Here is a 19869-nt window from a genome sequence, read left to right on the forward strand (position 1 = left end):
GTATTTGCATAGATTTTGATAAGCCTAAGTCCATCACAAAGCTGCAGCCTCTAGGTCGATTAATTTAAATTGAAGCATCTTAATAGGCTGATTTTTATCACAATTTAATTGTCAGACCGTACATTGGTTTAAGTGTATTTTAACTGCTTCGTATTTGCATATTCTTCATCAAATAAGAACTCTCTGAGGGTTTCAATTGTTAGACAAGACAATGCTCAGTCCTTGTTATTTACAGAATTTGTTACTGGTAGTTTTGTAACTTTCTGATTTTACTAGTTTTCATACAGAAAAGCTAAATTTTGAAGCAAAGGCATGCAGTAGGCATATTTATCGGTATGCAGCCATGGTCTGATCCTGTCCAAGGTACTATTGTTACTTTTTCCATTCCCATTGTGCATTCTAATTCAACTTCAAAAAGAATATTCAGTTTAACCTCTGCTTGAAGAATGAAATGGAGATCACCTTGATATCAAAACAAAGGAGGTCATATTCAAACAGACTTCAGTGGCGTCTGCCTGGAAGTTTAAAGCACTCACGTGGCAGGTGCTGGATCACGAGCACAGACACAAAGCACCACAACTTCTCCAGGGAGTCTGTTGATTTCCTCCTTAATTAATTTGTTTATCAAACAGAATAAGTTAACTGCAAACCATCCCAAATCACTGCCGAACTGCTGGCTCCCCCGAGCCGCTGACGTGCCTCCCCTCCCCTCCACCTTTCCCGTCTCGCAGGGGCGGCTGTCAGGCGGAGCGCGCGCCGCGCTCCGACCCCGCCGGCGCCTCTTCTGCGTCGGTAACGGTGGGTCTTTTCCCCGTTAGGTGGACAGCGACCTTTGCTCTAAATGAGAAATAAAAAATAAAATAGAAGGAGCCACCCTGAGGGGATTCACAGAGGACTTGTAGGGTGAGCGCAGAAGCAGCCCGGGGCGTTAACGGCCTCTCCCTGCTTTTATTGCGGGATTTCGGCTTTCAGACTCCTCAGCCGCTCCATGAGGCGTTCCCCGCTGCTGGGGAAGCCAAGCCTAGCAGGCGGCCCGCTGCCGAGGCTCTCCCCGGGACAGGCGGCCACGGCGACCGCCAGCCCGCGGCCCGGGCACACCTCACCGCCCGGGCCGGTGGGGAGTGGCGCCGGCACCGCCGAGCAGCGCTGCGCTCACCGGCGGCAGTGGCAGGGAAGGCGCGGCAGGGGGCGCAGCTGCCGCCCCGCCCCTCCCGGCGGCCGCTCTAGCGCTCCTCGTGCCGGAAGCGCTCTGCTCTCCGCTGCTCCGTACCCGGAGGTGACTTCCGCTGGGCCTTCGTTGCAGGCCGCGGTGTGCTGGGCCTGGCCGGGCGCAGGGTGGCCTGTGCCCGTGTCACCATGGCGGCGCCGGCGTCCTCGGCTCCGCCGAAGAAGATTGTGGCGCCCACCGTGTCGCAGATCAACGCGGAGTACGTGACCCAGGTAGGGCCGGCGGAGGAGAGGCCCGGGGCGGGCGAGGTCTCTGGGCCGCCTCTCCCGCGGCTGGAGCCAGGTACTGGAAAGGCCGTTCCGGAAGCGGCGGCGCCTCGGTGGTTAAATAGTCTTTGCAGTCCGTGGGTGTTAGGGAAAGGGTTTTGCTTTGTCGTGAGTGAGAAGATTTAACGTCAGTGTTACCTGTGGAAGAGTATATACCGGCCCCCCCCCACGCGTTTCCAGACTAGAGAGATTTACAAGAGCAGCACTACTAAATAAATCAGGTTTGTTATAATACATGAAAAGTTGCTGACAGTTTCTTGTAGCTGAGCATTTTGAGTGGTTTTATACAAGCGTTCATATTTTGTGCTGGAAGTGCTGCTTTCCTTCCTCTTCTACAGCATAAAGAAGTTTGAATAAAGTTGGGTAGGAAGCTCTTGCCACCAGAGCTCAGGAATTTTGGTGAGGTGATGGCTACAGTGAATAGCCTTAAAATATTAGACCTTTATATGTAGTCTCTAGTTCTTTGTGAAATTCCTCAAGGGGAGTGTAATCTTTTGCAGTACGGGGTTTGCAGTCCCTGAAAGATCATGGTATATTTTTGAGGGACTTGCTAGAAGTAACTTCAGAAAAAAAACCTGTTTATTATATAGTATTCGGTGCATCTGAAATTTTTGCAGAGAATCGCACCTCTGTTGGAGGTAGTAGTTACTGTAAGCTGAAATTAAGCAATATGCTAGTGAAATAAAGTTGGGGATGGGATGTGTTATAGAGTTATTGTATCACTACAACAGAAAACATATATATTTAACCTTTTTTTTTTTATTTTTCCCCCATACAGTTAGCAAATAAATACTGGGCTCCACATGTGAAGAAAAAATTGTCTTTTGATTCAAAGGTAAATGCTGCTACTGGAATTGTGTTGGGGTATAAAAGAATGAGGATCAACCCTTTTCTGATGTGCCGGCCTCTGATGGTGCTTATTTTGTATAAGAGTACAGGAGACTGCTTGGAAGGTCAACAGTTGCTTAACACATTGTAATTATAAATTGTTTGTTATGTATTTGTAGTTAATAAATGTAGACACTGTTATGAAGGTGTGCTATAGCAGTGCAGTTCTTTTGTATGCTATTTTTTCAGTTTATTTTAGCCAAGAACTTATGACAGTAAAAGGTTTTTGAGCATCTCCTTTGAGATTAAAAGATGTTTGAGGAGGGGCTACTCTTAGAAATCAAAGAAGAATGAAAGATGCAGGTATTACTGAACTGTATACTTCTTTCTAAAAGCTTCTTCAGAGAGTTTTGAGCAGACAACTTTAGTGCTGTTCTGGTGGACATGTGTGTTTTGAATGTTTAAAATTTAGCCTGATGTGTTAGTTTTCTGTAGTGTGGGGTTCTTAAATGTTAGGTTTCTTTCCTTTGTGGGTATTTGACTAAATCTCCCTTTCCAGTTTCAGTTTACTCACACTCTTTGTAGTATTTATGATAGTATTTTTCTGTGGTGGTTAGAACTAGGATGTGCATAAGCAGCTGAATTGTATCCCTGTGTCATGCGATGTCAAAGTGTGCCTCTTGCAACAGAGAGTGCAGATTATTTCATTCCTGTTGGAAAAACTTGGTAAAAGTGTCTGGATTTGGTTAAATGTTGGTTAAAAGAAACAGTGACAACAGATGACTGACTTGATGCAGATTTAACTCTTGAAGACTGTTCTTTAAATTCAGCAGTAAGCCAAAGATTAACAATAAAAAGATTTCACAGAATCACAGAATCAATCAGGTTGGAAGAGACCTCTGGGATCATCGAGTCCAACCATTGCTCTGACACCACCATGTCAACTAGACCATGGCACTAAGTGCCATGTCCAGTCTTTTCTTAAACACCTCCAGAGATGGTGACTCCACCACCTCCCTGGGCAGCCTGTTCCAATGTCTAATAACCCTTTCTGAGAAGAAATGCTTCCTAATGTCTAACCTGTTTGACTTTAATATGCAAATCTCAATGAGATGTAGGTTATTCCTTCAGAACAACTTGAATGAAGGTCCTGTCAATTCTCTGTCATTGTGTACTTTCCCCTAAGTTCATTCACTTTCTTTATGAGAATGTATGTCTATGAAGCTTTTGGACTCTTCAGAGCTGAGACATAATTGTTACGACAGTATTGTTTTTGATGAAAAAGCTGTAAGCAGAGAGTAACTAATTTAGAATGAGTGCATAAGATATCTTGATGCATTTTTAATCATTTTATGAAGTACATAAAATTCTTAACCATTTTGTTGAAATATTTTTTCCCATAGGTTATTGAAGATGTATATACAAAAGAAATTGTCAGGTCAAAGTAAGTACAGCAGTCATTTTCACTTACAGACAAGCATTCTAACATTGTCTATATTGAAGTGGTTTCTAATGTTTCACAGAATATTTTAAAAAGCATTAGCATGTTGAAAGCAGATGAAAATGACTCAAGTGCATTTGACTCATTTAGTCATTACGTAATTTCAAAGTCTGAACATGAAGAAGAAAGTTCACGAGCTCGTAATCCTTAAATGTGACAGTTGGACATAATACTGTTTGGTTCCTTCGTCTGGTACTCTGTTGTGTTTTGTGTTGCGTTTGTTGTGATGATTATAGAAGTCTGGTCCCTTTTTTTTTGTCACCAGGGTATGTAAAGAAAAAAAATCAGTTGAGGAGGGTGCTTCCTCTAGCTTTTTGCTCTTTCCCTAATTAATGTTACCAGGTTTATAAAGGGCGAGTTTCATTTCAGTGACTCGTAATGTTAGATGGGAGAAACAAAGAGATCAGGGTAAACTGCATTCTACAGCTGTCTGTACAGAAAAGAGTTGTAACCATAGCTGTTTGGAGCTTTTCAGGGGAAGTTTCATCTCTGGAGAGAAATCTGTTTATGCTTTCTTTATGAAAGTAATCTAAGAATTGCCATGTGGGATCAGAGCAAGCTTCCATTTCCAGTAACTAAGAAGTAATACCATTATTACTTATATAAATATATATATAAAAATATATTATATATTAAATTAAATATATAGTCATAGTTTTCCAGAAGACACTCTCAACTTCTAGCAATTTATGTCTTCAAGGCTCTTGGAAGTAGTATCTTCATATTTAAAAGATCTAGATGGATTTTATTTTTTGATGTGAATTTGATTGCTTCTTGAACCTGCATGAACTTTAGCTTCCACAGTGTTACAGCAGTCGCTTTTGCATTCAAGTGGTTGCTCTTGCATGGAAATGGGGGGGCAGAAATAATTCCTAGATGTTTCTACAGTTTTCGTTATGTAACAAAATAAGGGCGAAAATAGCCATTTTCCATGCAGCTAAGATGTGTGTGGGAAACTTCTTCCTGTGTTAATGGATTACTTTTTCCTTTTTAGGTTTGCTATTAGAAAGATAATGCTTCTTGAATTCAGGTAAGCTAATTGGAGTGAAATTTTACGTTATTTTTGCGCAGGAACCCGTAAAAATGAGAAGCAAATGCAGGGCAGTGAGTCAGTTTGAAGGTAGTATACTCATTTGCTCCTACTTATTAAAGCCTTGAATTGTGTACCTAGGAAAATTAAGTGATGAGAGCTTAATTTAAGGAGAAAATGATTTCATAAGTGTAAGTATCATATCAGAGTATCTTGTTTTATGATTCTGAATTTCTAGTGTAAGTGAACCACCAAAGAAGAGTGTATGAATGCATTAAGTGAAAAACTTGGGTCTGTAATTTGGAACGTGTCATTAAGCCTTAAACCAGAACTCACCAAAGTCAGAGGAAGTTTTTGGATTAAGTCTCTTACTGCGAGGGTAAAAATGAATTGTGCTGCAGCATCATCACTAACATTTTCTTCACTTGAAAAGAAACGGAAATCTGTTTACAGGATTCTTACAGCTACTTAAGACTTACCTGGAAGAACTTATAAAGCATGTCTAAAATGATGTAGAATAAGTACCTGCAGTATTTATATATTTGGAAACACAATATTTAGTGTTCTGTTTGACTGTTTTATCTCTCAAATCTATCTCTATCTAGAGTAGATAGAATGAGATGGTTTTTGGTTGAGATAGATTCTTTGTTTGAAAAGCCTGACATGTATAAGTAGTACCACTAACTAGAAAAGCAGGACAAACTTCCCTCTGTTTCCTGCTTCTTTATTAGAAAAGGCAGAAGAGAAAGTGTAAGCTACAGTTTGGGGTTTGACACTAACAAATGGCACACTGGTAGCATATGCAAGCAATACCATGGAGTTAGAGGTTTTTATCCTTTCGGTGAACATTCTTAATGTTACCAGCCTGTAATGTAACTCTAGTACTTTCTGGTCTATAGCCCCATCTACTGCCATTTGTCCTGTAAGTCATTTTCTCTCTTTTCTTCCCTCCACTACCTCATCGGTCTGTCACTCTCCTGCCTTCACACCCATGAGATCTTCCTGTCCTTCATTCTTGCTCACATAGGTTTATCCTCGCTTGGGGGCATAATAGTATTTTTACTAAAACGTATTGAAGTTTATTGGAATTCCTGGGTGAAATGAAGTGTGGAGTTCTGTGGATTTTGTGGGGTTTTCTCCCCTCCCATTGGCAGATCCAAGCTCCCAGGAGGCAGTATGTATTTCATCTTGTATTTGCCTATGAAGTTATCTCAGCTCCATCTGAAGCTGTGCATTCTGGCTGAGCTCCCAGAAACTGGAAGTCCCTGTCTGACCATTACTGAGCCTTTTGCTCCTGGTTACATAGAAGTTCTCACTGCATTTTTTTCACCACCATCTCTAGTACTTGTCTTATCTGAAACTATTGAAGAAAGACATCAGAAAAGTAAGCTGTCAAAAAAAGTAAATAGGTAAAACTGAGTTGGCTCATGAGGGGACAAATGAATGTTAGAGCAGGCATTGAGAGGAATGGATGAGCAGCTTGTTTAGGAGGAAACAAGACTTGCTACTTTCTGGTGGCAGTTAAAGTAGCACAAGGTGCAAGTGCACTGTTGAATGTGGTGGATTTAGGTATTGCCTCCTCAGGAGTAACTAACCTGCATAGCTTCAAGAGGAAGTTAAAGGGGAGACAGTTGTTTGTCCAAATAGTCTCTCATTTCTAAGATCTAATTTTAAGAGTTTCTCCTATGAGAAATGTGCCATATTAATGAAGAATAAATGCTCATTGCTGGGAAGCTGCTATTTTCCAGTGTCCAGTAATTTTTTTTCACTTCCTTGAAAACACTTAATCACTCCCCTAATATTAAGTGCTTTATTTTAGTCACACGGTAATGTAATATTTTTATTGCTTTTATATGATTAGAAGCATAAAATCTCTCTAGATGATTCTTAATTTTTTACCAGAAAGGGTATTAATAATACAAATACTGTTACACAATAGTTGTCGTTTGCATTTTATGCTAGGAAATGCTGCATGTGACATTCTTTAGACAAGTGAAGTTTTTTCTTTTTTTTTTTTTTTTCCTGCTTTTGGAAAATCGACATGAATTCATGTTATGACTTTGTATTGAGCTGTGGCTACTTGTTACATTTGAGAACCATCTGGTGAATGTGTCATTCTGATAAGAAACTCATTTGTTTGTTGTAGCAGTTACCAAGTCTAACAGGTTTTGCTGCAGTGACCTAGATGAGAGGTAACTTCAGGAACTACTAACAAACTCTAAAGATGACTTTAAGAAAGAGATAGAAAAAAACCCCTGTGGACAACTGCTCTTTTAAATGAGTGACAGATTATGTGGGTAGCAGCAACTAATGAAATATTCTTTGTCTCTTCACAGCCAGTACCTTGAAAATTACCTGTGGATGAATTATTCTCCAGAGGTGTCCAGTAAGGCATATTTAATGTCAATCTGCAGTATGGTGAATGAGAAGTTCAGAGAGAATGTCCCTGCGTGGGAGGTAACCAATTCCAATAACAGCTAGAATTGACTTTGATCCGCAAGCTGCAGCTTTTGCAGTGTGCTCACTTACACTGACAGAAGGTAGCAAAGCTTGTAGTGTCAAAAGTAAATGGTACCTTACCTGGAACGTCTCATATGGTGTTTTAAAGTGTGTGTTCTTTTCGGAGAAAGCATTGGAGAAATGAAAATTACCTTATTCCTTCTGGTGTGTGAGTCCTTTGTTCTGCTGTATGATGCCTTTACATCATCATCAGCATTTGCTTTTTTGGGACTTGACAAAAGTTGGGCCTTTGCAGAGAAGTTCTTGCTCTGATATTGAAAGAAAAAAGGATTTTTATATCTGTGGATATAAGAAGTCACCACTGGAAGTCTAACATATTATCCAATAGTGTCTTAAAACCTGTGCATATGGTTTTGTAGCTTTCTTGCATGAAATTTTATGCTAAGGTAATCTCTTATTCTGCTTTTGTGTGTACTGTTTTTTATAATAATAAGTTTAGAAATGATTTGGTGTTTCTGCATACAGTCCAGTTCTCACAGGCCGTCTCAACAACATGAGCCTACTTAGAAATCCTATGCAAGCATTATTTCAGAAGCACACTTACTCTGATAGTAGTGCCATTACTTCAGTGCTGGCAAAGCACAAAGGATTAATAACTTGCTCATATGATGTCTGTGTCTTTTTTTGTTCTGTCATACGTACTAGATGCAAAATGTCAGGTGCATGTTACTTTCCGGGCAGCTTAGTTAAGTTTGTTATTTGGTACATGGCTGCCCTTGTAAAGAAACCATTTTATCTCAACGATTATTTGGTTTATCTTTTTCTGTCTGAGGTAGCTGAATGGGAGTTCCACAACTGTAATTAATCTCTGGTGGTTTTTGCCTGCTTGCTTTTTGCAGATCACTATACAGCTGTCATAGTTTTGGCCAAAATCTACCAATTCTCTTCTAACCTGTGTCATTTTACAGTAATTTTGTGTGATCACCAGTTGAACATTCCCACAACACAAGCCACTCCGCTTGTGCTTCTTGTTCAGTTTGTACTATTCAACACCTGTGTTAGACTATGCAGAAGGCAGGAGTCCCACTGCAATTATTTCCATAGTGTAAGGATCCCTGGTCAGTAGGATATCAGTCTGTTTTGTTTGTGCTGCCTGGTCAGAATAAATGAAAAAGAAAAAAACCTAATCCTTCCTTTTATAGATTTAAATGGATTTAGAGAATTTAAGCTATGTTATGTGAATGAAGATTGAAATGATGTGTATCAGCCTCACTCAGAATCAACTTCCTCTTCGATTCCTAGACATTCAAAAAAAAGCCAGAACACTTCCCCTTCTTTTTCAAATGCATACTAGAAGCATCGCTGGTTGAAAATGACAGTGAATACTCTCTGCATGAGCAGACAGTCCTGCTGCTTTTCCTTGATCACTGCTTCAATAGTTTGGTAAGTTAAAAGTAACTAATACTTCCAGTGTATTTATGCTGTTCTGTGTTAATAGCAGTTTTGTTTGAACATTTCTTATGAGACAAATGAAGCAAAATTCCCATTTAAGGAAGAAGACAGTACCAGAGGGCTTTTACCCCCCTATTTGACTTTATCTCTCTCATCATGTTTGCTTTTCTCTGACACAAGGTCATAAAAGAGACTTGAAAATGGAGGATTGGCACTTGCTGCAATTTGAAGACATATATTCAGACTTATTTTTAAAATGGTGCTTAAAAAAAATACGTATTTATATTTGAAAAGGTGCTTTACACTTAAAAGCAGATTACTTACTACTCTTTTTAGTTTGGCTGGGAAATTGTACAAAATTATTTCCACTAATTATTGAGAAAGACAGTAATTTTATCACTTTTGAAACCAGGTTTATGTAATATTTCTATCTGCAGTTCCCTTGAGTTAGTTTTAAGAAAGCACTGGACCAAGTTGTGTTCTCAATCTATAGTGAAAACACAGTTGTAGATCCTAAGTAGCAAGTGTGGAGAATAATTTATAATTATCTGTTCTATGAAACAGTACTCTGTTACGTCTTGCTACTGAGCTTTTTCTTTACTTATATTGCACACAGGATGTATCAGTCAAAATCAGGGTCTGCACAAGTAAAGAACGAAATCATGTCTCACAGACAAAACAATTTAGAAAGTGTATGATTTGATTTTGGAATTAGGAATCATTATGGGAGCCAGTAATCATCCTGAACCTTGTGTGTATAGTTTATTGAGGTACTGTTTTTCTATAGTGGCCGTGGTACAACAGATCTTCATTTTAAAAGGAGGGTTTGATAGTGACTGTATGGAATCCTGCTCGCAGAGCATGTTTCTCATGTAACATGATATGGAAGCCAGTAAAAAGGTGCTTGTAAAAGCATACTGCTATTAGAAGCTGCACTTTGTGAGATGCAGAACAGGGTAGTCACGGTAGTGTTTTAAGTAAGGAGCACTGAAGTGTGAAGTTTCAGAATGCTCAGAATGGAGTATTTGTCTGTGAAGACATATTTAAGATGTTGATGGAAGTTTTTCAGTAGTTTAGGAAAGAAAGAAAACTTTGTGGATCCAGGTCACAGGCAGAGTTGGAGAAAGAACATTTGAAATGACAGTTGAAGTTACATGAATTATACAGAAAATAGTTATTTGAGATAGTGGGAAGAACGTAGATGAAGCGGGAGAAACTTGATAAATGATGGGCTTCAGGAGAGAAAGAATAGATTAAAAACAAATAGAGAAAGCACAGTAAGAAAATTCAGTTTAAGAACGAGAAGTGACTGAAGAAGGAACATCGGTTCTCATCAGCTTATACGCTAAAAATACTTATATGGATGGACCCCCTGCTGATGTATTAAGAACTGACAGAATTCATGAAAAAGAACTGAAAATGCGAAAGTCATCAGCAGTTTTAAGTGTTACTGGGTAGGGCTATTGTGCAATTTTCTGTTAGGAAATTGTGAAATCTAATACAACAACATACATGTTTTTGCCAGATGGTAATGTACGTTGATGTATTCTGTAAGACAGGCACATCAGAAAACATAAGAATTTTTTACATTTTTTGTCTGTAACTTTCTAACAGGAAGTGGATTTGATCAGAGGTCAGGTGCAGCAGCTCATTTCCTTACCGATGTGGATGGCTCTACAACCTGTAAGCATAACACTGTAAAATGGCAAAGCAATCTTCTAGGCATTATCCAAGCCTTATGAAGTGAATTCTTATGGAATACTGTTACGGAAGTCTAATATTTAAAGCTGCCTGCATTGCTATGGAATTACATCTTTGTGTGCTTAGTAAAATTCTCTTTTTTGTTTGTTGCAAATTCCATGTAATTGTAATTATTAATTAATTATGTAATTTTTCATAAAACTAAGTTTTGTGGCTTATAGGTTCTTCAAGCTATAATTTGTAGACAAGGCCATGAGATCGCAGGGATGGGGGATTGGAGCTGACATCTAGCCATGGCTAGACTCTCTAGCAGTATTGCTTTCTTGTTTTACAGTGACACTTACTAAGATTAGTCTGAGACAGCTATTTATTTCAGTTTGTTATGTATTTTTTCTTTTCTAATAAGAAGACTGGATTGTATTTTTCTCTCTTGTGGAAACAAGGATTGTTAGTGACTGAATAACATTTTAACATTTCAGAAGCGACTGGAACAAGAGCTGAAAAAGACACCAAAACTAAAAAAATTCTGGAATCTAATTAAGAAAAATGATGAGAAAATGAATGAGGAGACAAGAATGCGGTATGCACCAGGAACCTTTCTTCCTGTTAAATCCAAAGCGCTTAATGCATTCATTGTGTTTCAGCTAAAATAAATTATTTCAACAAAAAAATGTGTTTTTTAAAAAAACTGTGAAAATGGCAAATAAGGATTGATCCTATGTGGTCTCCTGGAAACTATTTTGTTTTCCAGTAGTCTTTATGCAAAATGCTGTTATGAAACTTAGTATTTTATTTGATCAGTGAATTTGTGATGCCAAATCTTAGAGCTGTAGGATGAAAGCCAGAAGAGGATATTAATGTACTTACTCGTATTTTTTCATGACGTTTAGCAAACGTTTAGCTCTTAAGCAAATAGCTTATGCACGTATTTGAATAAATTTGTGTGTATCTCACCAAAGTTAAATGTTCCAGTGCTTTTGTGTTGCAATGTGGTAAGGTGTACGTAGTGACGTACTTCTCTTTGACTCAGTAGAAGCATGGGCTGTTAATCAGTTCTGTGCCTAAAAAGGTAGACTCTACTAATCTGTCTACCTGAGTGCAGAGAGAAAAGTTATCATCTAAACAGTTTAGGTGTGTTTCAGAGCAACCTGCTACAATTATATAAATTTTAAAGCAGCAACTTCGTGTTAGTGAGAGATACGATGTACTTCTAGTCTGCATTTAAGGAATATTAATACTTTTGTCATATGTCTGATTTTAGAGCGTATCAGGAGAGAAGATTTCTTTCACAGCTCATTCAGAAATTCATTTCTGTGCTAAAATCAATACCTGTCTCAGGTAAATGTGGTTCTTCTGTTAGTTTGTTATCTGTTAATCTGTCTTAAACTCTTTTTTCTTGCTGAAGCAACTACTCCTTAGGGTACCAACCTGAGGTTGGAGACCTTATCTGGATGGGGTCTTAGTGAAATCCATGCTTGTCTGCATGCATTTCATGTCAAAATTAGTATTCAAATCTGTCTATGCTTTAAAAATGAAGCAGCAGAAAGCTACTTTAAATCTCTTCTCCTTCTGTTCAGTATGGACTTAATAAAAAAAAGAATTTCTGAGTACTGATATTCTTTATTGTGTACTTACAGCCTTCTTACAGCATTAAAGCATTTCATACATACTTAGATGCCTTGTTAAACAGGTAGTATAAATGCATGTCAAGGCTCTTCTGTCAGTACTGTTGATTTACAGTAAGAACAAAAGCCTAAGTGAAGTGAAATTCTGTACGATTTGACTGCTCGTGATTTGTAAGTCATCGTGACAAGGATGCTTGCCTGATTTAGAAAGGAAAAGTGTTTGTACAGGAAGATGTTAGCCTTTTGACAAAAAAGGCTTATTATGCTCTAAGTACAGCACAATTTGGGTGAAATCGCTTCCCGGAGTTCTGCTTTTGTTCTTAAACTCTTAGCAAACTTCAGCTCTTAACTGACCTGTAAGGGGAAATTCCATGTGTTGTGGCTTCCTCAGAAAGGATACCGATCCCCTCTGTTTTCTCAATTATGCAAGACCTGTTTTAGGAAGATTTACATTAACGGTTCTTTGGAGGCTTTAGGAAATAGATATTCGTTAAAGCAGACTTAGTGTTGTGTTTTGACGTGATCCTAAAGGCTCCTTAGTAGTCATCACTGAGTACCTTTAGATATTGTCAAGGCCTTTTGCACACACCTTGATTGCAGCTTTTAAATAGGTATTTTTGAGTACCTGGAGTAAAAAGTTCATAGGAAACTTAGTGGGCCATTGGTATCTTGTGGAAGTGTGCATTTTTGTATGTCATAGAATCATAGAATGGTTTCGGTTGGAAGGGACCTTAAAGATCATCTAGTTCCCACCCCCCTGTCACGGGCAGGGACACCTTCCACTAGACCAGGTTGCTCAAAGCCCCATCCAACCTGGCCTTAAACACTGCCAGGGAGGGGGCGTCCACAACTTCTCTGGGCAACCCGTTCCAGTGTCTCACCACCCTCACAGTAAAGAATTTCTTCCTAATATCCAATCTAAATCTCCCCTCTTGCAGTTTAAAACCATTACCCCTTGTCCTATCACTACATGACCTTGTGAAAAGTCCCTCTCCTGCTTTCCTGTAGCCCCCCTTCAGGTACTGGAAGGCTGCTAGAAGGTCTCCCCTGAGCCTTCTTTTCTCCAGGCTGAACAGCCCCAACTCTCTCATCCTCTCTTCATAGGAGAGGTGCTCCAGCCCTCTGATCATCTTCATGGCCCTCCTCTGAGCTCGTTCCAACAGCTCCATGTCCTTCTTATGTTGGGGGCCCCAGAGCTGAACACAGTACTCCAGGTGAGGTCTCACGAGAGCAGAGTAAAGGGGCAGAATCACCTCCCTCGACCTGCTGCTGGTCACGCTGCTTTTGATGCAGCCCAGGATATGGTTGGCCTTCTGGGCTGCAAGCGCACATTGCCAGCTTATTGATTGTTTTTTTTTCAGAGTGGATAAAATCACTCCTGAAACTCTCGTTCCATTACTGTCTTATATGCAAAAATTTTCTAGTTTGTAATGAAAGAAAGGATTGTTTCAGAAAAAGAAGAGAATGTGCTAGTTAGCTTTTAAATCTTGTTAAAAGCTAATATTGGTGTATTAGTAGCATTTATTACATTTTAAAAGAATAGTTCAAATACAAATATATCGTGGTATGGTTCGATTGCAAAAAAATTATTTTTCTATCTAGGTCCTATTTCTATGGACAAAGTTCATTATTGCGAGAGATTCATTGAACTCATGCTAGATCTTGAGGTAAGTTATTAAATTGTTTCAACCTGTTTCCAGGTGTACTTTTCTAGGTTTTAAATGCATAAAGTCATTACTACAGCTTTATTCCAATTAGCCGGTGGTTATGTTACAGTTGTGCATATGGTTGCTTAATAGGGTTTTTCCATCTGTAAACAGGAGCTTGTAGCAGTGTGCCAAAATTGGGAACTGACTAGTAATGTTTGTAAACCAGATGAACTGTTAGAGAAAGCTAGGATCCTAAATTGCTTAGTGAAGACGACTTTATTAATTGGACTAGTGGTAATAATTCTGGCAATTGATGAAAATATGTGATGCTTTAATCTGCTAGTAATCACTTCAGGAAAGACATTGAGGTGCTGGAGCAAGTCCAGAGGGCAACAAAGCCAGTGAAGCATCTAGAGGGTATGTCCTGTGAGGCGCAGCTGGGGGAGCTGGGGTTGTTTAGCCTGGAGAAAAGGAGGCTGAGGGGAGACCTTATCACTCTCTACAACTACCTGAAAGGAGGTTGTAGCGGGGTGGGGGTTGGCCTCTTCTCCGGGGCAACTAGCGATAGGACAAGACGACACAGCCTCAAGCTGCGCCAGGGGAGGTTCGGGTTAGACATTAGGAAAAATTTCTTCACAGGAAGGGTTATTAGGCATTGGAATGGGCTGCCCAGGGAGGTGGTGGAGTCACCATCCCTGGAGGTGCTTAAGAAAAGACTGGATATGGCACTTAGTGCCATGGTCTGGTTGACTCAGTGGTGTTAGGTCAAAGGTTGGACTCGATGATCCAGAGGTCTCTTCCAACCTGATTGATTCTGTGATTCTGTGTAATAACCCGGGAGTATTCTTCCCAAAGCATAATAGGTCACTTAAAGTACCTTTTGTGTTGTTACGGTATAGTCCCAGAAAGCATCAGTAGTTCAGAAATGCAAGCTATTTCTATCTGACTAGAATTCATTATTTAGAAGTAACAGTTCTGGTGATCTAGGCTTGTTACAGAGTAATAGGAGGCCAAGCGAGGCTTTGTGAAATTTTTCAGCAGGTACTGAGAAGGTGGGACAATTTTAAGCTTCACAATACCAGAATTAAAATACATTAATTTACAATTTCTCACGAGTAGCATTTTATTTAAAATAATTTCAGATTTAGAAGGCATGCTGAAATAAGACAGAGTTGTCTGAAACAGTAAGCACAGGGAACTTTATATTGGCTTGATTTTGAACTCATACAGGCTAACTGTCCTCTGCTAAATCAATTAAGTAGCCTGTGCTTGTAGTTGCAGTAGAAAGAATTCTTTAAGTTAGAGCTTGTTGTCTTATGGATATAATATCCTCTCATAAGAGAAAATATGTTTTTGAAGTTAAACTTAAGTCTGGCAGTTAGCCAAAATGCTTAGAGGCAGTACATTTGATGTTGGTTCTCGCTAGCTATTGCAGGAAAGTTAGCATTCAGACAGTTTGTGAAGCCTGTTTAAATGACTGGAAGAAGCAAATGAGAAATCAGCTGTAAATCCAAGTCTTTTTGCCTCTGTAGCATGTACTGTTTTAATGGGCTATTTCTACCTACTTTGAGGCCTTTTTCAGAATATTTGTTTCATATTTAAATATATAGACTGCCATCAAAACTTGGGTGATTTGATAATTTGAAAGGAATGACTCTGTGGAAGGTTCTTAATGGTTTTCTGAGTTTGTTTCTTGTGATTATTGTGCAGGGCAATTAACATTTTCTGATACAGATTCTTTTATTTTCTTTGTCTTAGTTCTAAACACCATGTTGATGCTTTGTGGCTTCCTAAGTTCAGTCTGTAGATTCCATCAAGGACAACTAATTTTTCTCTTGAATTGTTGAGGTGTACTACTGTATGCTGTTGAACAGTTGCTACATATAGAAGCTTAAGCTATTTACATTCAGAAGAAGTGATCTCTGTTTTGTTTACAAAAATCTTTTATGGTTTTTAATTTAAGATTTGAAAAATTCTTACATCTAATTTGAGTATATTACAAAGAATAGAAGATACCATACCATATTTAGAAGAAACAGTTTGCAGTCTTGAGAAAGACAAGCTTAAAATTAATGAAATGAGTATAGAAAACAAACATCTAAATGTTGCAGCAGTTTGACGTATCTTTTGTAACACACAGTCCTTATGTAGATGCTTACTAGTAGAACAATTGCTTTATTTAATTTACTTTCGTTACTGACAGGATGCAATCTCACTAATGACAAGTTTGTGCCATGCTCCATAGCAGCCTACCTGCATAAAACCAGTGTCTTGGTGTACATAAATGCTGCTTTTAATATGAGAACCTCTGTTACGGTATTAGATATCTAAATAACTGTGCAGCAATCTATCTTGATATGCCTTCTTGAAATGGAAAATTATGAGAAACCAGGATTTCTTAGATTTTGAAGAATTGCTTGTACTAATGCGAGGTTGTTTACCACAGGCTTTGCTTCCCACACGGCGCTGGTTTAATACAGTGTTGGATGACTCCCATCTTGTTGTTCACTGTTACCTGTCCAGTCTTGCTAAAAGAGAGAAGGAGGGTCATCTCTTCTGCCAGGTGAGATACAAAGTTCCTGAAAATACTTTTTCATTCTGATGCAGCTCTGAATACTACAGTTGTTTTGGTTTATGTTTGTTTGTTAAGACGGGTTTTTATGAGAGTTTCTGATGGGTGCAAACTACATGTTTTTTTAAATCCTTTAGACAATAATTCTTTCTTACCTGTACCTATGTGTGTGAGTGCTCTTGTGTTTCTGGTTCTGTTTTTGGACAGTTCTTAAAACTACTATCTAGAAAACAATGCAGCTTCTGCCATGCTTTACCCCACGTATAGCAGAAGTTGTCACCAATGCATTCTTCTGTGCTTCGTTTTGACCTCAGACTGTTCTGCAGTGCAGCTATTTTTCATTACTGTCCTTGAGTTTACCTAGTCATAGACAGTATATTGTTTTTTATGGCAGGATCTGAAGATCTCTCCCCCTTCCTTCATCTCAGCTGCTTTTCCTGCTGCTTGCTGTACCCCATCTCTGGCATTTGTTCAGTTTCTCTGAGGGTCAATATTGATGAAACGCAAAGCCAGCAGCACAGCTGAATATTTTCCTCTTCCGAGTTAAATAATCTCATTGAAAGGTAGGATGAATTCCAGAGCTGGCGTCAGAGAGGGCAGGAGGGAGCGAGACCTCTCCCTTTTGGTAGCAGCAAGCTGTAAGTTGGGTTCAGTGTCTCAGTTAATTTCTGGCTAGGTCACCTTAGTGCAATTAGTTTCAGTTTCAAGTGCTAGTATGTAAAAGAAACCACACTGGTTGTGGGCTGTGCTGTGATTTCTATGGCTTGTAGATCAGATACCTAAACAAAATCACTTTGTGCTTCAGCCAAGTATAAAATTTAGATACCACTCCTTAGTCCATTTCCTCAAGAACTTTGAGGAGCTCTTCTTTGTGCTTGGCACCCAGATTTGTCATCTTAAATGTGTTTTTGTTTGTGGTAGGGTGTCTCTTATTGATAATCCACTAATTTATATGCATGATATATCAGCTTTTAGATATGCTTAAATTCTACACTGGCTTTGAAATCAATGATCAGACTGGAAATGCTTTGACAGAGAATGAGATGACAACGATTCACTATGACAGAATTACTTCTTTACAGGTAGGCAGATGGCAGAGTGCTTATGGGAGGGAAAGGATTTGGTTTTGCTGTTTTAGTCTATTTTGCATCTAGAAGAGGCGTTATTTCCCAAAGCAAACACCCTTTTTTTTCTCCTGTTGAGTTACAGGAGTAGTTTTAACTTGGCTTTCTGTACCATATTGAAGACACTAATGCTTCAATGTTGTGTATGTGACTATGACTAAATAATATGCTCTAGCAAAACACTACTTTTGATATTGTCAAGTTGAGATGAACTGATCCCTTTACATCTGTTGAGAATGAGATGCTTGCTCATTCCCAATATGAGAATTCCATTTACTGAATGAGGAGGGTAGTGTAGTATCAGGGGATGAGGAAAAGGCAGAGGTGCTCAATGCCTTCTTTGCCTCGGTCTTTAATGTCAAGACCGGTTGTCCTCAGGAGACTCGGCCCCCAGAGCCTGAAGTTAGGGATGGGGGGCTGTGTGAACCCCCTGTAATCCAGGAGGAGACTGTTAGTGACCTGCTGTGCCAACTGGACACCCACAAGGCTATGGGCCTGGATGGGATTCACCCCAGAGTAATGAAGGAACTGGCAGATGAACTTGCCAAACCACTCTCTATTATCTACCAGCAGTCCTGGTTAACTGGAGAAGCTCCATCTGACTGGAAATTAGCAAATGTAATGCCCATCTACAAGAAGGGCCGGAAGGATGGTCCAGGGAACTATAGGCCTGTCAGCCTGACCTCGGTGCCAGGCAAGGTGATGGAACAGATCATCCTGAGTGCCATTACACGGCACATGCAGGACAATCAGGGCATTGGGTCCAGCCAACATGGATTCATGAAAGGCAGGTCCTGCTCGACCAACCTGGTCTCTTTCTATGACCAAGTGACCCGCTTAGTAGATGAGGACAGGGCTGTGGATGTAGTCTATCTAGACTTCTGTAAGGCATTTGACACTGTCTCCCACAGCATCCTCCTAGACAAACTGGCTGCCCAGGGCTTGGATGGGTGGACTCTTCAATGGGTTAAAAACTGGCTGGATGGCCGAGCCCAGAGAGTGGTGGTGAATGGGGCAAAGTCCAGCTGGCGGCCGGTCACTAGCGGTGTTCCCCAGGGCTCAGTTCTGGGGCCGGTGCTGTTCAATATCTTTATAGATGATCTAGACGTAGGGATTGAGTGCACCCTCAGCAAATTTGCAGATGACACGAAGCTGGGTGGGAGTGTCGATCTGCTGGAGGGTAGGAAGGCCCTACAGAGGGATCTGGACAGGTTAGATAGATGGGCCGAGACCAACGGCATGAGGTTCAACAAGAACAAGTGCCGGGTCTTGCACTTCGGCCACAACAACCCCATGCAGCGCTACAGGCTGGGGGAGGAGTGGTTAGAAAGCGGCCTGGCGGAAAGAGACCTGGGGGTGCTGATCGACAGCCGGCTAAACATGAGCCAGCAGTGTGCCCAGGTGGCCAAGAAGGCCAATGGCATCCTGGCCTCTATTAGGAATAGTGTAGCCAGCCGGTGTGGGGAAGTGATCATCCCTCTGTACTTGGCACTGGTGAGGCCGCACCTTGAATACTGTGTCCATTTCTGGGCCCCGCACTTCAAGAAAGATGTAGAGGTGTTGGAGCGAGTCCAGAGGAGGGTGACCAAGCTGGTGAAGGGTCTGGAGGGTCTGACCTATGAGGAACGGCTGAGGGAGCTGGGGTTGTTTAGCCTGGAGAAGAGGAGGCTCAGAGGTGACCTTATTGCAGTCTACACCTACCTGAAGGGAGGTTGTAGCGGAGTGGGAGTTGGCCTCTTCTCCCGGGCAGCTAGTGATAGGACAAGAGGGCACAGCCTCAAGCTTCGCCAGGGGAGGTTCAGGTTGGACATTAGGAAGAATTTCTTTTCAGAAAGGGTTATTAGACATTGTAATGGGCTGCCCAGGGAGGTGGTGGAGTCACCATCTCCGGATGTGTTTAAGAAAAGACTGGACATGGCACTTAGTGCCATGGTTTAGTTGACATGGTGGTGTCAGGGCAACGGTTGGACTCGATGATCCCTGAGGTCTCTTCCAACCTGATTGATTCTGTGATTCTGTGAGAAGGGAGAATTTAAGTGCTGTAGGAACTTAACCTGTGATTATGCAGTAGGTGGCACCATTTCTTCAAGATCACTACACACATATGGTATCAATAGTGATCCCTTGTACATAAAAGACAAAATAAAAATCTACATTACTTGTAGTCATATAGTTACACTTTTCAGAATTTTTCCCATTAGTTTTAACAACAAAATTCACGGAAGCATGGTTAAATTAAACTGATTCCTTGTTTTTCTTAGTTGTCTGCAAGGCTACATGTCTGCCCCATTATGTTTTAATTTAATGACGGAACAAATCCTGATAGGAGGGCGTGTAAAAAACATACTGTGTTGGAAGCACAGGAATCACAGAATCACACAGAATCACAGAATGTTAGGGATTGGAAGGGACCTCGAAAGATCATCTAGTCCA

At 40.3% G+C, this 19869-nt stretch overlaps 1 protein-coding gene across 1 annotated transcript in view; it reads left to right on the plus strand.

Annotated features, from left to right (window-relative positions):
• Nucleotides 1–1284: 1284 nt before the first annotated feature.
• AQR (aquarius intron-binding spliceosomal factor) overlaps nt 1285–19869 on the plus strand; it is a 67395-nt gene continuing 48810 nt past the window's right edge. Inside the window, exons 1-12 of the mRNA XM_068398798.1 lie at nt 1285–1440; nt 2273–2329; nt 3726–3766; nt 4818–4853; nt 7190–7310; nt 8616–8756; nt 10380–10448; nt 10946–11046; nt 11728–11804; nt 13694–13758; nt 16187–16303; nt 17281–17394. Of these exons, the coding sequence (XP_068254899.1) occupies nt 1357–1440; nt 2273–2329; nt 3726–3766; nt 4818–4853; nt 7190–7310; nt 8616–8756; nt 10380–10448; nt 10946–11046; nt 11728–11804; nt 13694–13758; nt 16187–16303; nt 17281–17394 (1023 nt within the window). The 5' untranslated portion in view covers nt 1285–1356. The remainder of the gene's footprint in view (nt 1441–2272; nt 2330–3725; nt 3767–4817; nt 4854–7189; nt 7311–8615; nt 8757–10379; nt 10449–10945; nt 11047–11727; nt 11805–13693; nt 13759–16186; nt 16304–17280; nt 17395–19869) is intronic.

The sequence above is a fragment of the Nyctibius grandis genome, chromosome 4 (assembly GCF_013368605.1).
Source record: "Nyctibius grandis isolate bNycGra1 chromosome 4, bNycGra1.pri, whole genome shotgun sequence".
Classification (NCBI taxonomy): Eukaryota; Metazoa; Chordata; class Aves; order Nyctibiiformes; family Nyctibiidae; genus Nyctibius; species Nyctibius grandis.